Genomic DNA, 18,878 nt, shown 5'->3' on the forward strand with positions numbered 1-18,878 from the left:
CAGTTTGATTTCATTGAAAATTGTGCACAGGGGCACACTATGTAACAATAAAAAGGAGTGCTGGTAGGTGTCATCTGTGAGAGAATACATTACATTTTATAAGATATGAAGCAGGCTTCTTCAGCTTTGTGACTATAAGCTTTCTGCAATAGTACATGGAGTCTTACAATAACTGACTTTCATGCAATTGCCAAACATTCCATGTTCATTTTGTTGAAATAGTCTGAATCTGGAAGCCACAACTCATCTTTCCTGTTTGTGAATGCACAACATAGTCTGTCAGCCCCTCTTTCTTCTTAGAGCTGCATAATGTCCCATTTAATGAGTAGGGCCATCTCACAGCACTAGCACTAAGTCATCCTTCCTGTTGCCATGAAACAGTGCATAACAGTCTTCTAAGGAGTGTAGATAAGTAGATATTATTATTTACTTCTCACTATACTACATAATAATTGGCAAATTACATCACATGGATTTGTACGAGTTTTTACACAGAGTAGAATGTGGATTATTTACGCCATGAGAACTTTGGAGCAGTATGGTTTTCTTGCTGTTGTTGGGTGAATGAAATTTACAATACAACAAACCTATGACACAAATGATGCTATTTCACTCACCTCACGTCTGGACTTCGAAGGTGGTACAGCAGTTGGAATTATATGGTTGGGCTTCAGCATGTATATGAAATCGGCAAGCTCTCTGAATGAAGCATGAGATGACTGTGCTACTTTGCAATGGTAACCATCTCTTGACGTTTTGGATAGTGGCTGAAACATGGATGCTCACTATTATAATGATTTTTTAGATTTTTTCTTTTCTTTTCACAATAACAAAGGGAATAAGATTGTGATTTACTAAGTTTTCAGTTTTATTCACTTCTTTCAAATTCCCTGTATTGGCCACATAAAGAACAACTGTAATTTACTAGTAAAGGCAGTAATGGCCAATCACACTCATGAACAAAACTCCTCAAATGAAAAAAGCTGTCTCTTGGCAATGAAATGATTTCTTTTTTCATTTAAGCCAAATTTAAAAACACCAAAAAAATTAACAGCAACCTGTGAAATATAAGAAGAAACACTGCTGCATGAAGTACAAAACAAACACACACACACACACACACACACACACACACACACACACACACACACACACACCCACACTGCATATACACTGCCTGACAAAAAAAAGTGAAGCACCCAGGAGGACAGGTTGTAGCAATACAAGTATTATTACCACCTTGTGTAAACTGTTTCATTTCAATAACAAAGAACTTTTTTTTAACTTGTTATTATGAGTATCAGCCGTGCACAGATGGAGATCATCATTTAGAGAGCAGTGAGATATTACAGCAAGCATGGTCCACTTTTTCCACCTAGCAGAAACAGTGATATACTGAGCTAATCTAGCCTTGCATGGTGTTGTTGTCAGACAGATAAATGAGCAATCTTAAATTGTAGATATATTTTTGAACTTTACTGTTTAAACAGTGACTTGTTTATTGTTATAGGCATTTTGTAAAACCGTTTTTGTCATTGTAATTATCATGAACTTATGTAAATACAAATGTACAGGGTCACGACTTTAGTTTTAACACATAATCAGTAGGGCCTTCCCCACGGATGGATTTTGACGGCAAAATTACTGCCTTTTTACTCACTAGAAAATTCTCTAAGTAGTGTGGATAGACAGTCTCATGTTACGTGTTAAATGGTAAATACCTATATTACGACGTGGTGGCAAAATTGAGCATAATTGTTATAAAAGCCTTGTATGGATCAGATAAAGTTGCTACTATTAATTCTGCAGTGGTTTTTAAGCAGCTATTATCCAAAGAAGAAAAGGTGGCTATATATTTTGTGGTCCAGTTTGAAATAGTTATATGCTTGCTTACGGCATGCGTTACATTGCAGCAAGATCTATTTTGCTGCCCAAGTATGATGATGGAAAGTACTATTATAGCTAAGCCATAATTAAAAGCTACAAATCCACTGTACTGTAGCAGTTCTCATAAGAGGCTATAAGCAGTGCTTACCATCTATGTAAAGACTAAAGTATATTTTTTATTGGTGCAGTTCAGTATACAATAGTTTTCATACTAGAACAACATAGTGTAAGTCATACCCTTCTTTCCCATTTTGTGAAGATATCTGAAATAGTTAATTTATAACAGGTTCTAAATTTCTATTACTGGCATAATTGAGTAAAACATCATAGTGTTGTCAAAGAATCTTTACCAGCTATTTTACTATAGATATTACTACAAATGGGAAACAGTGTTGCACAAGATGGCACTAAGAGGTACTGTGCAACTGTACTTACCCACAACAGAAAAATACTGTAGCGGCACTTCAGTCTACACAATTTCATAAAATTTATTTGCATGTGACGGAAGTACCTCACAGTTTGATAAAGTGCAGGTACAGTGTTCTTTTGTTAAATGAAAGTGTAATCACATCTTTGCAGGTTTGTTTCGACATGAAGTGTAATGTTTTAATAATAATACAAAGTACATTTCTATACACAGTGATCAGATATTGCAAAGTAATATGAAAGTAATGATTACTATGTACACTAATAAAAGCACCACCACAGTAGCTAAGCATCTTCAATGTTTAGCAGGTTATTTTCAGTGTACATTTCACTGTACATTTATTTATAAGTGTATCATGTTTACAATGGAGATGTTTTGTGCAGTTGAAATTATTCATATTCCCAGTAATTAACTCAGTATATGTATGGTGTGCATGTCAGTCATTAGCTGTGTAATATCATCATCTCAAAATGTTTCCCATTAATATTTGTGCCCTCCTCTTCAGTGTTCTTAATGACATTACTTTTTCGGTTGCTTTAATCAAAATTCTATTTGCGTGGTAAGATACACGCTCTGCTTCCTAGAGAGAGAGAGAGAGAGAGAGAGAGAGAGAGAGAGATCCGTAAAGTAAATGCTGATTACTTACCACACGTGAGTGTCTGCTCACAAACATTTACGAGTCCAATCACTGCTCATGGTCAATTATAGATGAATATATATCCATATTCGGATAAACTGGGTGGGACGTAGCGCAGTGAAAATGAAATGAAACTTCATGAGTTGAGAGCGTATGTGTTGCTACTGCAGTAATTACACAATTAAATCAAATTTACAAAGAACTTGGCAGTATGAGCTCATTAATCAGTATGATACTGCAACCACTCTGGCCTGGATGCACACTGATTCAGTTCAGAAGGGTGTCAGAAAACCATTGTGTCCTCTCTTGAGGCAAGCAGCTCACAACTGTTGTAACTGGTCTCTGATATCCCAGATACTGGCACTGGGACAGAGTTGACATCTGAGCTGGTCCCACACATGGGGACAGATTTGGGATGCTCACTGGTATTATGCAGACAGTTCATAGAGGCATGCACCATGTGTGAACAAGCAATGTCCTTTTGACATGAGAGAGAATGAGAACATTTGTGACACACCACTGATCCATTACAGTTCCCTTAAAAACTACCAGCCACATACTGAAGTCATACCCAAAGTCTCACCATACCATGTCACCAGGAGTAACACCACTGTGATCTCCAAAACATTGGAAGAAGAAAACCTCTCCACAGACTGTCACCATACTCATGGACAATGGTCTTCCGTGGTAGTGCAGAACCACCATTTATCAATGTACACAAAAGGAACATTATTAATCAGCATCAATCCTAACAAAGCCATTAGTGTTTTGGTGTTAATGGAAGCCTATGTACTGGACAGTAATTTCCTAGTCCAGTTGCTGTTAGTCTCAGACCAACAGTGCGGTATGACACAGAATGTAGCAGGGTGTCCATTACATGTTCTCAGATGGCAAGTGAATGCGTCAACAGTTTACAGTGTGGTTGGTGCACAATACGGCATTCCTCTCTTATGGTGGTCAGATGTATTTGACCAGAACTTTGATGATGAGTTGCCTGTTCTCACATTTCCATGTAGTCTAACATCACACCACCATAACATCTGAGTGCCCCATAAATCTCAATACTGCATGATCTAACCAACTGGCTAAATGGAGACCCACAATGAGACCCAGTTCAAACCCTATCAGATGCTGATAATACTGCCTCACACAAGAATGAGGGCATCTCTGCATTCTTCATAACAATCACTCAATATCTTATGCTGTTCACATCCCTTATATATGCTACCAGGCCTGGTAACAACACTAAACACAAACCACACCAATGCACTCTGGTGGGCATTCTACCTGTCACAGAGAACTGCAACTCTAACCATTTACATACCCACTGATGATGTGTATGTGTACAAAGCTACTGTATTCATTGCATGCCCAACATCTTTAAAACTAACAGCAATCAATTACTCAAGACCCTTGGTCACAGTGTAAACAAATAAGCTTTTAAAAATATGTGAGCTATTATTCTTCATACAAAATTTATATTAAAAGTGAAGTGGCTTACAAATTAAACTCTAAAATAATTATTCATGCTGGTGTTGCTGGTTGATCATTGACAAAAAAAGGAAGCTCAACTACTTTGAAATGTATTAAAATGTCTTTCCTAAAATAACTTGAGCGGTACTCTGGAAAAAAACACAAAACTTAAACAGGTTTTACAGTTATGTCTCATTGTTACCTAAATTAGAATTCAGATCATTATACAGGCAAATTGTTTCCCATTTCTCTAAACATAAAAGGCAAAAATTAAAAAGAGAGTACACAGAAAGTGGAGCACAGCAAGCACCCCAAACCGGAGGCTACTTTTGTGGGAGGAGATGACCGTGTATCATAGGAAATTTCCCTGATCTTAGTGCGATTAATGCAACTACTTTCCACTGCAATGACTGAAGGATGACCACCATGGTCCGACAGTAGACTTTACTTGTCATAACTTCTTGTTTCACATTTCCAGCTATTTATTCTTCCTATTACATGTGACCCTGCTCCTCATCTGTGAGGTGACAGTGTGTAGTGGAACAGCACACTGAATCCTCTCTGGCAGTTTTATCAGCTTACTCATTCCCATTAATTCCCACTTTCCTTGGTAACCAGCAGGACATTACTTCAATTCCTTATTAGAATGGCATCTGGATGCTCTGGAACATTTTGTTTATTGGATCCATGTATTGCAGGTTTAAATGACACTTAAAAATCTGAACAGATGATGTTATGTGGATCATGTATTGTCCTCCATGAGAATCATTTAGGGCTCTGCATCAAATAGTGTAAATTTCTGTGAAAGACAGATACTGGAGACACTGTTGAGGTAACAGCCAAGCACGTAACAACATCTGCTTCCTTGGCCTAAGGCAAATGGTATTAAAATTTTGGTATTCATTTAATTTTTTTTTTTTAATTTGTGTAGATAAATAAACTAGAGTGCAAGATTTCTTATGTTTAGTCCAATTCTGAAAACAATAGGCAACGTGCATATTTATGGCGTTAAAACATTAATGTCCAAGATACCTAGCTCTGCTCCCATGCCAGGCAAAAGGTGTGAAACATGAAGCACTCTGTTGAGGGACATCATTTGCTTGGGAGTACTGGACCAAAACTGCATTAACAATTAAAAACTCCAAATAAAATTTCTCTAGGAAATATTCAATTTAATTGAGTGCTGACCATGTGTCGCTGCATAGATTGTACAGCCATAGTGTGGCCAGAATTGAATAAAGGGTTGATAAACTTGTGACTGCTCCACAAGTCTTACAGCTGGGGCACCTCATAATTCTTATAACCATTAAAGCACCTAAGATCTCATTGGTGTGGCAACTTGCTGAGTATATCATAAAAGTTGAAACTGTTGTGTCTCACCGCTCCTTTAAAATTGTGAATAGCATCTTTTCTGATCCCAATGAATGTATCTATGAATAACTCGATATAGTTAATGGTACATACAGCAAGGTTGGTTGGTTGGTTGGTTGTTTGGTTGGGGGGGGGGGGGGGGGGGGAAGGGCACCAAACAGTGAGGCTATTTGTCCTATCACATTCGGGAAGGAAGTTGGCCGTACCCTTTCAAAGCAACCATCCAGTCATTTGCCTGAAGCAATTTAGGGAAACTACAGAAAACCTAAATCAGGATGGTCGCACGCAGGTTTGAACCATTGTCCTCCAGCGAGGTCGATGGACAGTGTGGAAGGATACATTTGCCAGTGCCAAGCCATGTCAGAAAACACCTGTGATAGATTTAGGGGCTGACGTGGACTGCCACAGTCTCATCTGGCAACTAGCCCATGTTTACAGCAAGCTCTCTGGTGTACTTATGATGACCCTGTGCTACATGGTTTTCTTCTCCTGGACTGTGATTTGGACTTAATCATTATCTATCAACAATGTTTGGCTAGGGTGTAGGTTTGCCTGTCTGCCTAGTGTGGGACTGTCTTCACTTACCATTCAACTGACAATAATGTTTTCAGTAAGTGAATGAAGGCATACACATGCACTGAGAACGTGGTTCATATATGTGTATTTCCCAGTCAAACCTACAAACAGTGTTCTGATCACTGACAAGTGAGTCGATCAACAAACATTCTGAGTACTACACTGATTATGCAGTATCCACTTCTGGAAGTATTTTGTTTTGCACATTTCCAGAAGAGTCAAGAACTATCCCTTTCTGTGATTTAATTGTAAATAAGTTGTGCTTAATAAAATCTGTGTTGTTGAATGATTAGATTTAAGATTTACATAGTTGCATTGGTGGGGGGAGGGAGTCCTCTTGATGTAAAATGAACCCATGGGTAAGTGTAGTGTGACCAATATGTAGTTGGCATAGTACAACTGCATCTTTCTGGGAGGCTCGGAGAGAAGTATGTCACACCTTGGTGGTTCCTTTGAGTGCCCTCATCTTGTTGAGGTTTGTGGTAGCCTGCCATTCTATATCCCAGGATTTCAAAATTTGATGTCACAACTGCAAACTGAGATCTGTGCTATGTACTCCGAATTCAAGTTTGTCTCCTGTGATTGCTTCTTTAGCTAATTTGTCAGAGAGTTCAGTTCCCAGAATGCCATGTTTCTCAGTGTCCAGATGAAAGTTATGGTGACTCCATAGCTATGAAGGTCAACTAAGTTGTAAGTTAGCAACCAAAATGTTTGTGGGGCAGTGCTGAGATATGTCTTGTAAGCAGTTCATAGGATTGTTACAAACCATGAAGTCCTTTGTTGTAAGAGTTTTAATGTATTGCAGAGTCCATTTAATGGTGACCACCTCTGCAGTGTACAAACTGCATGCACTCAGCAGAGAAGACTTCTTGTCCCCTGTTTTTGTACAAAAGCATAACCAACCCTGTCGCTCACTTTCAATCCATCTGATGTAGATGCACGGCAAATTGGGGTAGTCATGAAGAACTGGATGGAATAAATGGTCAGGTCAGTATTTTCCTTAGCACCATGGAAGAGGTCCATCCAAATTATAGGAGTGGATATAGGTACACCACAGGGGGTACCAAGAGGGAACAGTATACACAGTCAAGAGGGGCAGCTGGAAGTCCTTTCACAGAGCCTCAAGTTTTATCCCACTAGATTGACCCATTTTTTGGGTGATTCATAAATGATCTGAACTGTTGGTTGTCAAACAAGAGTCAAGTAATGTGGATGGGTAGGCATATGACAGACTATGATTGCACAGTTTGACAAGAGTTGCTGGGGTCTGACCTTAAGTGGTATGATACCAGCTTCCATCATACAGAGCCCATATGGAAGGCTCCAGTTGCAAGTTGCACACCACTGTGTTGGCCAATGTCTAATAAGTCCAGTATCAATGGTGCTGCCAGCCCATAGGCTACACATCCAAACCCCAGGTAGGACAAAATCAAAACTTTGTATAATAGCGAAGAACTACACCCCATGACATACTGCTCAGAAATCTCAGGCATTAAGTTTCCTCAAACAACCTGCCTTAAGCTGGTGTAGATGTGCGGATAGTTATGGACTTCCTTGTACAGCCCCCTAAAGTTAGCACTCTGCATTGTGCAATTATGTAGTGCTGCAATACAGGAAAAGGTCATCCAGCTACAGTGATAGACTGTGGGCCTCACTGTAATCACAATACCAATGATTGCAATGGCACAGAGGGTTATTCTCAAAATTGATGCTGACGGGCCCCAGTTCCCTGCACAGATTTACTGTTGAGGGTTGAATCCATCCAGAGCCAGAACAGTTAGAGGGATATGAAATTCTGGATAAAAGTGGGCAAGCAGCCCTGAAAGCCCTATTCATGCAGAACAGAAAGGATGTGATGGTGCCAGGTAGTATTGTATGTCTTCTGTGGTTCAAAGAACGCAGCAATTAGCTGTTGGTGATGCATGAAAGCATCGAACACTGCAAATTTCAGATGATCAGTTGGTCTGTGATGGGCTGGAGTGCCCTATTTTGAAATTGTGATAAATGTCATCTGGCTTCCTGGTGCAAACACAGTTATAGGTTCACCATTCTTTCAAATAATTTAACAGCTGATTTGTTAGAGAGATTGGTCAATAATTAATGAAAATTTGATGGTCTTTTCCCACTTTCACTATAAGAATAATAATAATAATACCCTCCTGTCACTGATAAGAAAACTTCTTGTCCCACCAAATACAATAGAAAAACACAAATATGTGTTTTACGGTGTCATTGCTAAGGTGCTGAAAGTGAACCCATGAGCATGCAGACTCCTTCAGATTCTTTCTTGGTGTTTATGCAGTTTTCACAGTAGTATTTCTATAACCTACAGCCTGTGGCTCTTTCAGCCACTGGTTAGTGGTAGGCTGCTGGTCTGTTTCGTCCTGGGAGGGGGGCCACCTTGGCAGGTGTCCTCTTCCTTCTCTTCCTGGATGATGTTTGAGAATGAGGCATATCCGGCTGTGCCAATGAGGCAGTTACCACCTTTGCTATGGGTTTGGGGATTGAAGGAGCTGATGTATGGTTCAAATGGCTCTGAGCACTATAGGACTTAACATCTGAGGTCATCAGTCAGCTGATGTATTCTACCCTTTGAAAAACAAGCACTGAGATGTGGCTAGGGCCAGGAGTTGCTGTTTGAGATCTTGTCATTGCACCAACTACAAATTTTGACACAATGTTTGCAAAGGGTGCTGTCGTACCAATTGGGAGGAGTTGTTCAAACTTTTTCTCAGCACCTTGTTACAACAGGCAGTCAAGTGTTTCATATTCCTGGATTTTGTTCTCCCTCTTGAAAACAGAACATGTCAGTGGACAAGAGGGTTGGTGTTCTGGTCAGTTTACACATGTTGTTTGTAAGGACTGCTCTCATGCATTGTCCTTTTTGCACATACCCCAAGTGACCTCATTAGTACAGCGGGAGCAGATATGTTCAACCCTCTGGAACCTAAATCATCTCATATGAGGAGGAAAATAGGGTTTGACAACTCACGTATAAACCACGACCCTAACTTTTGAAGGTAAAACATTTCCATTGAAGGCTATAATGAAAGCTTCAGTGTCCACTCAATTATCCTAATTCCCTCTCTGAATGCGGCGAACAAACTGTATACTACACCACTCTAAGTTAGTTCACAGTTCTTCATCTGTTTGTAGTGTTATGGCCTGAAGAAAGATGACACCTTGAATCCTATTGAGTTTTCATGAGGAGAGATGGTAAATGGTATATCCTTGAGCCAGACATGCCTGTGATTTGTTGATATCCAAATATTTGATCAGCTGAGATCCCTTTCATATTTCTCTATTGCAGTAATTTCTCTGAACTGATCTTCAATATTTTCAATGAAAATCAGTGGCTATGTCATTTAAAAAGATTCACTATCAGTCCTGGAGCATACCAAGAAGTGGGTTAGCTGTCCACCTCCATTTCTCCTTGCATATCTCTCACCCAATGGTGCGTCCAAAGACGGAAATGTCATGGAGCTGTAAGCCTCTGCATTAAAATCTTGTTTTCTATCTGCTGAGATGGCCATGGTGGCACAGCCACAGGTATGGGTGAGTTTCATCCATTTCATTACGGATAATCTGCTTTGCTGCCACACACTCTGATTGGAGGCTCTCCCCACGGGTGCCACTCTACCATGGCAAAGACTACATGGCATAGTATCTGTTGTCCAGGGTAACAGTGCACTGGATTGGATAGGCATGTACTATTAGGCATACATGGTCAGTTTACAGCTCAGGCATCAGCAGCGCAATCCCTGCACTGTCAGCGGTCACAATCATGATGATACATGATGACCCCTCCCCACCTAATACGAACTGGCTATCATTCTGGATTTCAGGTGGATGTGAAAATAAATCCACTGTACTAGCAGATGTAGGAAGTCACAGCACACAGTGGATAGATAACGCACCACATAAGGAGTCCTTCCTCAAATGGCCTGCATGTCTGTAAAATTTAGAAATGTGTAGGTCAAGGTTAAGAGGACCTTAACTAACTAAGCCAAAAAGACTTAGGGAAAGATTGTGAACAGGGCTAAAACTGATAGGTGGCCTAACAATAGTCAAGCTGTCAACATAAAACCTTGACTTTGTATAAGACGCCTTTTAATTGCCTCTCACAACAGGCAAGGAACCACTACAGGTCTATTCTATCCTCTCAGCACTACAACTTTGCTCTGAATGGTGTGCTAATAATTGCTATGCCAAAAAGTGTGATATAGAAAACAGTCTACTGAGGAATGCCAATTGTTAGGGAGCATTGGTCCAAAGTTGTACAACCAATTAAGTAATCAAATAATCAGTTTTCCAGGAAGGATACAATTTAATTGAGTACTGACAATGAAACCTCTGTGTGATGGTACACTGCCAAATAGTTTTAAAGATCTTTTAAATCTTATAAACATTAGTTGCTTCTCGCACACAAATGCCTCCTGCACTGTCATGTCCAGTAGGGTCAGGCAATCAAATGTTCAGTGATGTCTCCTGAACTGACTTGCTCACAGCTTCTGCATTCAAGGAAATATATTAAGTGGTAATTTATCAAACATCCAAATACAATTCCAATGCAGTTGGTAGGGATTACATTCCAAGAACAAATTGTGCAGCTGAGTATTGCCTCTCTTGACAATGACGGATACTCTACTATGCACGAAATTTTATTAATATGCTCTCAGGGCTGAATACAGTACTGTATTATAAACCACTGAAAAGACAGGCTTGTGTTACGATATCCAGAAGGGTTAATTGTAATTTTCCAAACTGGTCAAAGTGGAATTAAGATGGTACTTCTCAGCATATTTAAAAAGTGACTGCATGTAGGATCGAGGCTAATTTATGGAAGTGACTGGTCATTACTTATAGAATTTTTTATCGTGCAATAGGCAGAACATCATTATCAAATATGAGCATGAATGAGAACAAACACACCAGAAAAAAATTAGTCATCCCTAGGAGATGACATAGTAATGTCATCTAACACCATCTCTAGCACAGACAATGGTGTCAGTTAGGTTAGTAAAATAGCCCACAAGTTTCTTCATGCATGATGTATACAACTGAAGCAATTCATTGATAATTAAATCCTGTAGATCTACCCAACTGCAGGGATGTTGACTGCTCTGTTTCAGCCACCATTTCAAATTGGCCTAGACACTTTCTGTGGGATTAAGATTCAGTGATTTAGCAGACCAATTGAAGTGTGACATGGTGTCTAAGTGTTAGCAAAACCAGGAATGTATATGTGCAACCTTGTGACACTGATGTCAAAATGCTAGCATCCATGGCACACTCATCAAGAAGATTTAGAAGAAAGAGCAACAACAGTTGGTCACTGAGAATGTTGAAATACAGATCCTGGTTTATGTTCAATGTAACCTGAAGGAATAGGCCCAAGTCATGGGACCACCTGTGACCTGAACTACACCCTCCACATACTACCTCATTGTATGTGTGTGGTTTCATCCAATTTAGTCATTTTGGATGCCGTGCTACCGGCCCTGATTGAACAGCTTACTCTGGCAGTCAGTGCTTTGCTGGTTTCCATTAACAGACTGGGTACCGTTCCACCAGTTCATCAGCACACATTTCCTCTGTATTACCTTTCAGATAAGGCTTGGGAAGATAATGAAAAAAGACTCGGGCAGCATTTTTTGGCTTTCAGTGTGACAGACTTGAATTTGTGCAAAGCCTTCTTCCTCATGTGGATTCCACCTAAAATGTATCAATTACTGTGTCAGCTTGCCCCTTTACAAGAACCGATAGCTCTTACTTTTGATCATGCGTGCAGTTTATTGTCCAACTACCATCACAAATAAATGCATGTCATAGCAGTGTGAGCTGAATTCTACCAATGCTGCAAGAAACCAAACCAGTCATACAGGGCCTGGGCAGCCAAACTTCACAGCCTTAACCACAAGTGTAAATTCTTTACAGATGCTCTTAATGACTCTTATGCATCCTTTATGGTACATGACACAATTATCTGTTTAGCTCCATACAAGCAAGTGCACCAGAATACTTTACTCTGTGAAAGACCCCCTGTTGGCATAAGTTCTGCAAATAGCACAATCTTTTGACGTTTCTCAGGCAGCAGGTGCCCAAATTGAAGCATGGAGCAATGTGGCAGTAGTGTCACAAGACGTGCCAACAAGGATGACAGGTTTCAAGAGGAAGTGGTAGTGGTAAACATGCAGGCTCAGCACCGAGCAGACCAAGGCCGGCCCAAGCAGCCACAAACACCACATCACCAGCATCAGCATTCTCTGTTTCTGTCTCGTCCTTTCTGTTCTGTCCTGTGCAAATGTTTGACATGTGCTAAACGCTGGGCTACTTGTAATGCTTCCCAGAAGAAAGGCCACATTGCCTGTGTGTGTCATTCGCCAAAGGATGCTCCAGATATGGACATGGATGTAAACTGTGTGACTACAATGCTTGTGACTTCTCCCATGTTATTTACTGAGTTACGTGTTTTTTGCCAAGTGCTCTGGTTACTGGTCGACAGAGGTGCTGCAGTGACGTTACTGAATTCTCAAACCCATGAGAGTTTAGGCTCGCCACTATTGACACCGATCACGCGGAAGCTGGTCAGCTATAACAAACAGAACATTGCACTGTTGGGACAATTTATGGCATCTGCCTCTTTCAAGTCAGTGATTTGTTCCATTAAATTTTTGGTGGTTGCTGATGCTGGCATCGAGAACTTGTCCTTGTTTGGGATGGATGCATTTCAGGCATCTGGATTTTCTATCATTGATGCAGCTCATCTTGTGTCCGATCAGCTAACATATTCTCAATTGGAAACACTGAGTGAGGGGTTTTTGGGCTTATTTTCGGAAGCTATAGGGTGTGCTACAAATTTTTCTGCTCATATGTCTTTGAAATCCATGGCTTGGCCTTATTTTTGTTGCACATGTCCTATACCTGTCACCCTGAAAGATCACGTGAAAGCAGAATTGAACAGACTTCAATCTCTGCGGATAGTGCAACCTGCTATGACTAGTGAATGGTTGTCTCTACTGGCTGTAGTTCAGAAGTCACTGGGTTCTTCAATACTACCATCAATGTGCAGTTGATCATGGATACGTATACCCTCCTACACTAGGAAGAACTGTTGGTGAAAATATCGGGTGGCCAGTACTTTTCTAAAATTGATATATCTGAACTGTACCCGCAGGTTCCTGTAGATGAAGTCATGGCGAGGTCTGGTTTTGAATACTCCTTTTGGTCTCTATCAACATTTTTGCCTCCCTTTTGGTGTGATTAGCACCCCTGTTATTTTCCAACAATTTTTAGAGCAAATAGCTATGCCTGACCTGACTTGCATTAATTATCTGGATGATGTTGTTGTCACAGGCTCCACCACGACCAATCACTTGAAAAATTTGTGCACTTTGTTTTATATCCAACAGTCTGCAGGCTTACAGTGTAACATCACAAAGTCTCAATTTTTTGAGCCTCCTTTTGTTTATTTGTGGTTTGAGGTCTCATGGAATGGGGTTCAATCCTCTGCCAGACCACATCTCCACTGTTACACCTATGCCTCATCCTTCACCCATTAAGGACGTGCAGGCCTTCCTAGGGAAGATAGCCTGCTACCATAAATTCCCACTGGGGGCAATCACACTGGCCCACCCATTGCATGATTTGTTATGCACGAATGTACATTTTTGCTGGAGCCCAGATTATGAATGCAATTCTCAAATGTTGAAATACAAACTACTCTTGGCCTCTTGTCTAGCTACGTTCTCTCTTAACCAGTACATAGCTTTGGCGACTGACGCCTCACAGTACAGCCTCAGCGGAGTCCTAGTACAGCAATATGCCAACAGCTGTGAACAACCTGTTGCTTTCACCCCTAAATCTCTCACTCTAGTCCAGTAGTGTTATTCTCAGATGGAAAAAGAGGCTCTTGCCACAGTCCATGCCCTCTGGAAATTTCATGTTTTTTTGTGTGGCTCCAAGTTGCACTTTATTGCTGACCGACCATAAACCCTTGGTTTCCTTGTTTAACCCTCACACTTCCTTGTCTGACAAGGCAGCACACTATCTACAATGCTGGGTGCTGTTATCATCTCATTACAATTACGAAATCCATTTTCGACCTATGTCTAAACATACCAATGTGGACAACTTGTCCCACTTTCCTGTGGGTCCTGATCCCAACTTTGATAATGAAGAATTGCTTTGCTTCTATCTTGATACTGAAATGTAGGCTGCGGTTGAGGATTTCCCAATTATGAGCTCATGCTTAACATCTGCCACTGCCACCGACCCAGTTCTCCGTCAGGTGGTTGAGTTTGTTCAACAGTGTTGGCCAGATAAACCACTGAGTCATGCTTTGGACCCCTTTGCAACTTTTTTCCCTTATGGCATCACCCCTCTGTTTTTGACGGGGTTTTGCTGCTGCCCACGGAAGACCTCTCTCCCAGAGCAGTCATTCCGACCATATTACAGAGTGAGGTTCTAGACCTTCTCCACCAGGGCCATTGGGGAGTTTTGAACACTAAATTGTTCACTAGGATACATGTTGTTTGGCCAGAGATTGATGGCAAAATTGTCCGTTTTGTCACAGCTTGTGAGCAGTGTGCCCAAAAACAGTCAGCTCCCAGGGCATCCCTGCTGGCCTGCTCCCTGCCAGCCATGGGAATGCATTCATGTAGGCTTTGCAGTCCCTTCTTCAATTTCTATGTGCTCTGGGTTGTGGATGCATTTTCTTGGTTTCCTTACAGTCTCTGGTGCGCATCGATGTCAGAAGAGGCCACAATTCTTACATTTTTTATGGTCTTTTTGTATCGAAGGGTTGCCTTTTACCTTAGTTTCCAATAATGGGACCCAGTTCTTTTCTCACACCTTACAATTGTTTTGTTCCCATCATGGCATTCAACATGTTACAGCTACACCATCCCCTCCTCGATCAAATGGTGAGGTGGAAGGAATAGTGCATATGCACTAAGTCCCAAATGAAAAAGTTTGTTGTGGATTCTTCACCAGATGATATCGTTCTCCATTTTTTGAGCACCTATCGCTTCATGCCTATGTGAAGGCATAGCCGAGTTGCTTCTTGGCCGGCAGCCATGCACGCTGCTCCACTTTTGGCAGCCTGTGCTGCACCTGCTGCAGTCAGGTTCATCTGGCAGTGCGAGTGCGCACCCGAGAGTTTGGTCAGTGGCCCACGTGGATACCAGACACTGTTGTCTGTCACCAGGAATGCTGTCTTTGTCACATCCGTGTGGCGTGCGGGTTGGTGATGTGCCATTTTGATCAGTTACACCCCTGGTTGTTGCCGGAAGCTACCAGTTCACTGGTGCGACTCCTGTCACCACATCCCACCCCATGCCTCTGTCTCAAGCCCATCATCACCTGCTGTGCAGGTGCCCGCTCCTCCATGTGCAGCATCCTGAGGTTCCAGCTTCTCGGCACTGGGCACCAGTCCACCTCTAGCCTCGCATCTGTTGCTGCAGCCTACTGATCGGGTTGGGTCATCATCGCCTCAGCCACTGTCACTGGTGGGTCCAGCCCCATCTCCTCCACACAGGGACCTGACTGCTCATGCTGACACAGAGATGGTGATGACACCCTCCTCTCCAGTGTTACCGTCAGGTGGCGCATGGGCCCACTGCCCTCAGGCATCCCCGTGTCCTCATGCATTCCAGCCCTATGCTCTGGTACCCACCTGGCACATCATCTCGCCCCCACCATCAGAACCAGCTGCTGCTGCTCTGCATCTGACGCATGTGTCACTTGTCAGGCCACCAGGGTCTCCTCTTTTGCCCGGGTGCCCATTTTGCATGAGGGAAAGGTGTGCTGAATCCTGCTACTAGTGCATGTGACTGTGAGCGTGCTGAGTGTGGTGTCACTGCACATGTGTGTTTGAACTGTCCACCAACTGTATCAGCATGGTCGACCACTTATGTACTTCCAGTTTGTACCATGGACATCAGTTGTTCTGTGTCTTGTTACATGTGGAGTCATATTTTTGTTACTTGAATTGGTTATGGTATTACTTGGTTACTACAGGTAGACAGTAATTTTACTTATGAGAATTTTCCCTCTTACCATAATTTGGTCTTATATTCAGTTATGGTTCTGGATCGCAATTTTAGAGGTGTAAAATTTTATGAAGGCCTAAGAGATTATTCTTTTAATTTTAACTCTGAAGGTTATTAGATTATTTAACATAAGTCCTTCGTGTAATGAAATTAAAGGTGTTCTAAAAATTAATCCTATTCTTGAAATTATAACAGTTATAAGTCATATAAACCTTGATCTTTAGGCTAAATGTTCATTTATGATGAATTTTTTGTATAACATATTGTAAGGGCTGAGGATATTTTGTGTGTGTGTGTGTGTGTGTGTGTGTGTGTGTGTGTGTGTGTGTGTGTGTGTGAAGTATGACAGCAGTTAATATCACTATATTTGTTATTAATGTTGATATATTGTTTTCACAAGTGATTGTATAACAATTCATTTTGGTAAAAATCTAAGAAAGGTCGGTAATCCATCAAGGAATAAGAGTGATAAAAATATTATGAATTTATTCTGTTTTTATAATTCTTGCTGAACAGATTTGATTTATAAAGAATAAATTTATTTGCTTGAACAATATGACTATAATTAGGCTTAATAATGAATAAATAATGAAATAAAGTTGTCAAATATTTTCTGTAACTAAATAATGATCTAATTATTCATCTTAGGCATCTAATTGATGAGTATGCTAGGTGTCCAATTGATGAATATGCTAAAAGTTGTCATAATTGTTTCATTTAGACCCATTGCTTCAATAATAATTCTTAAGATAGCAATAATTCAAATAAATGTTCTTAACTGGATACAGTATGTAAGAACTATTATAGGAGCAATATTTGTCATGTTATAAATGTTAAATTGTTATTTCAGTTCAATGCTCTCATTACTTCTGGAAATCAGAAGTTTAATGGAGCCACACTAATTTTTAACAATAATCTAGATCTCACTATAACAACCTATCGGATATTTTATTTGAATCAATAAAACTGAAAATAATAATATTGTTGAGCCTTACACTTTAACAATAAAATATTTAACTGATTATTTATTATTACATTTTTATTTCTTGTTAATTTGGGGGTAAATGAGAGTAAGCTGATCTCTAGTCATATTTAAACTCCAAACCAGGAGTTTGATGAGATGGACAGGATTGTTCCTATCATAAATGCTGATAGGAAGAGAAGTTTTGTAGAACTGTTGGTCATTAAAAAGTAGAGGGGTATGAATATGTTAGCTTAGTTAGCTTATCTTAGGTAATATTTATTTACTTAATTTACCCTATCAAGGAAGCACTTTAAGGGGACCACACCCTGCTTATTGGACCCATGTTAATTTAGGCAAGTATTTGACCCATTTCTGAAAAAACTATTTGAAGCAGGGCCTTAATATTTTCACTGTATGTTACATGATGCTAATAGAGTCAACTGTACTAAAATCTACTTTATCCATTTTATAGTTTTTAAGAAATACTTTTATAAATTTATTAACAAAAAATATTAAGCTTTTTCTGCAGAAAATATTTTTTTGTGAACTTCAAAATGGGAGAATATTAATGAATGTAGTACCAGAGGTGGCTTTTTATGTTATGCAGAGTCTCTGAAAATTTCATTAATTTATCTATGATAGTTTCTGATACAATGGGGCATATGTACTGAAAATTTTTTGTTTGTGGGAAATTGAGTTTAAAAAAATCTTTTGAAATTTGTTACTAACAGTTAATTAAAACTGTCATGCTGCATATGATAGCCCTTCTTTGGCCTCTAGCAGGTCTTCCAGCTTCTTTTTCACCTTCCTGGATGTTTTTCTTGCTTTCCTGGCCATATTAGATGCAGACCTGTCTGCATCGGCTATCCTCATTGTATCGCAATGTTGCAGCCCAGTGATCACATTTTCACCATGATTAATTCCCAGCTTTTTCAGTATCCAACACTTTCCAATATTACCACAATTGAATGTAATAACAGCATCATGAACTCCTAGTTTCATTGTATGCATGCCTACAAATACAGTTTTAGGAAGACAGTTCTAAATTATGCTGTTGAAACATTCATTTGGGTTCTGTGTCTGCCCATGCAGACATTTCCTTAGAAGGTCAGGATGAGCCAAGTCTCTGAAAATAGGTTTAATTGCTGTAACAACAACAGCAGGAAGAGAATACTGGTGAGAATAAGATTCTCCATTTGCCTGAGCCCTATTGTATTTGCACCACAAATTTTCTCCTGATGGACACAATCCATATTATCATCAGTAGATGACTTATGGAAGAATATGGCCAAAACATCTCTCTTCACTGCCTACAGATTTTCTTTATTTCTCCTAATCACCTGCTCATAGTATACCTGCAAGTTTTCTATTTCAGTTTTAGTTAACTGACCTCATCCGGTCAACAATTTTCCATCTTCTAATTTTTTCCCTCTCATATCAACAGTTAGTTTTCTCAGCCTTGTTCCCAAACGTTTTTGAAAATGGCCTACA

The 18,878-nt window shown here is 40.2% G+C and overlaps 1 protein-coding gene across 1 annotated transcript in view; it reads right to left on the reverse strand.

Moving 5' to 3' along the window:
- The window catches only part of LOC124721957 (protein artemis-like), an 80,557-nt gene that overhangs the window by 14,230 nt on the left and 47,449 nt on the right, over positions 1 to 18,878 (reverse strand). Inside the window, exon 6 of the mRNA XM_047247122.1 lies at positions 618 to 767. Within this exon, the coding sequence (XP_047103078.1) occupies positions 618 to 767 (150 nt within the window). The remainder of the gene's footprint in view (positions 1 to 617; positions 768 to 18,878) is intronic.

Source organism: Schistocerca piceifrons, chromosome X, assembly GCF_021461385.2.
Source record: "Schistocerca piceifrons isolate TAMUIC-IGC-003096 chromosome X, iqSchPice1.1, whole genome shotgun sequence".
Classification (NCBI taxonomy): Eukaryota; Metazoa; Arthropoda; class Insecta; order Orthoptera; family Acrididae; genus Schistocerca; species Schistocerca piceifrons.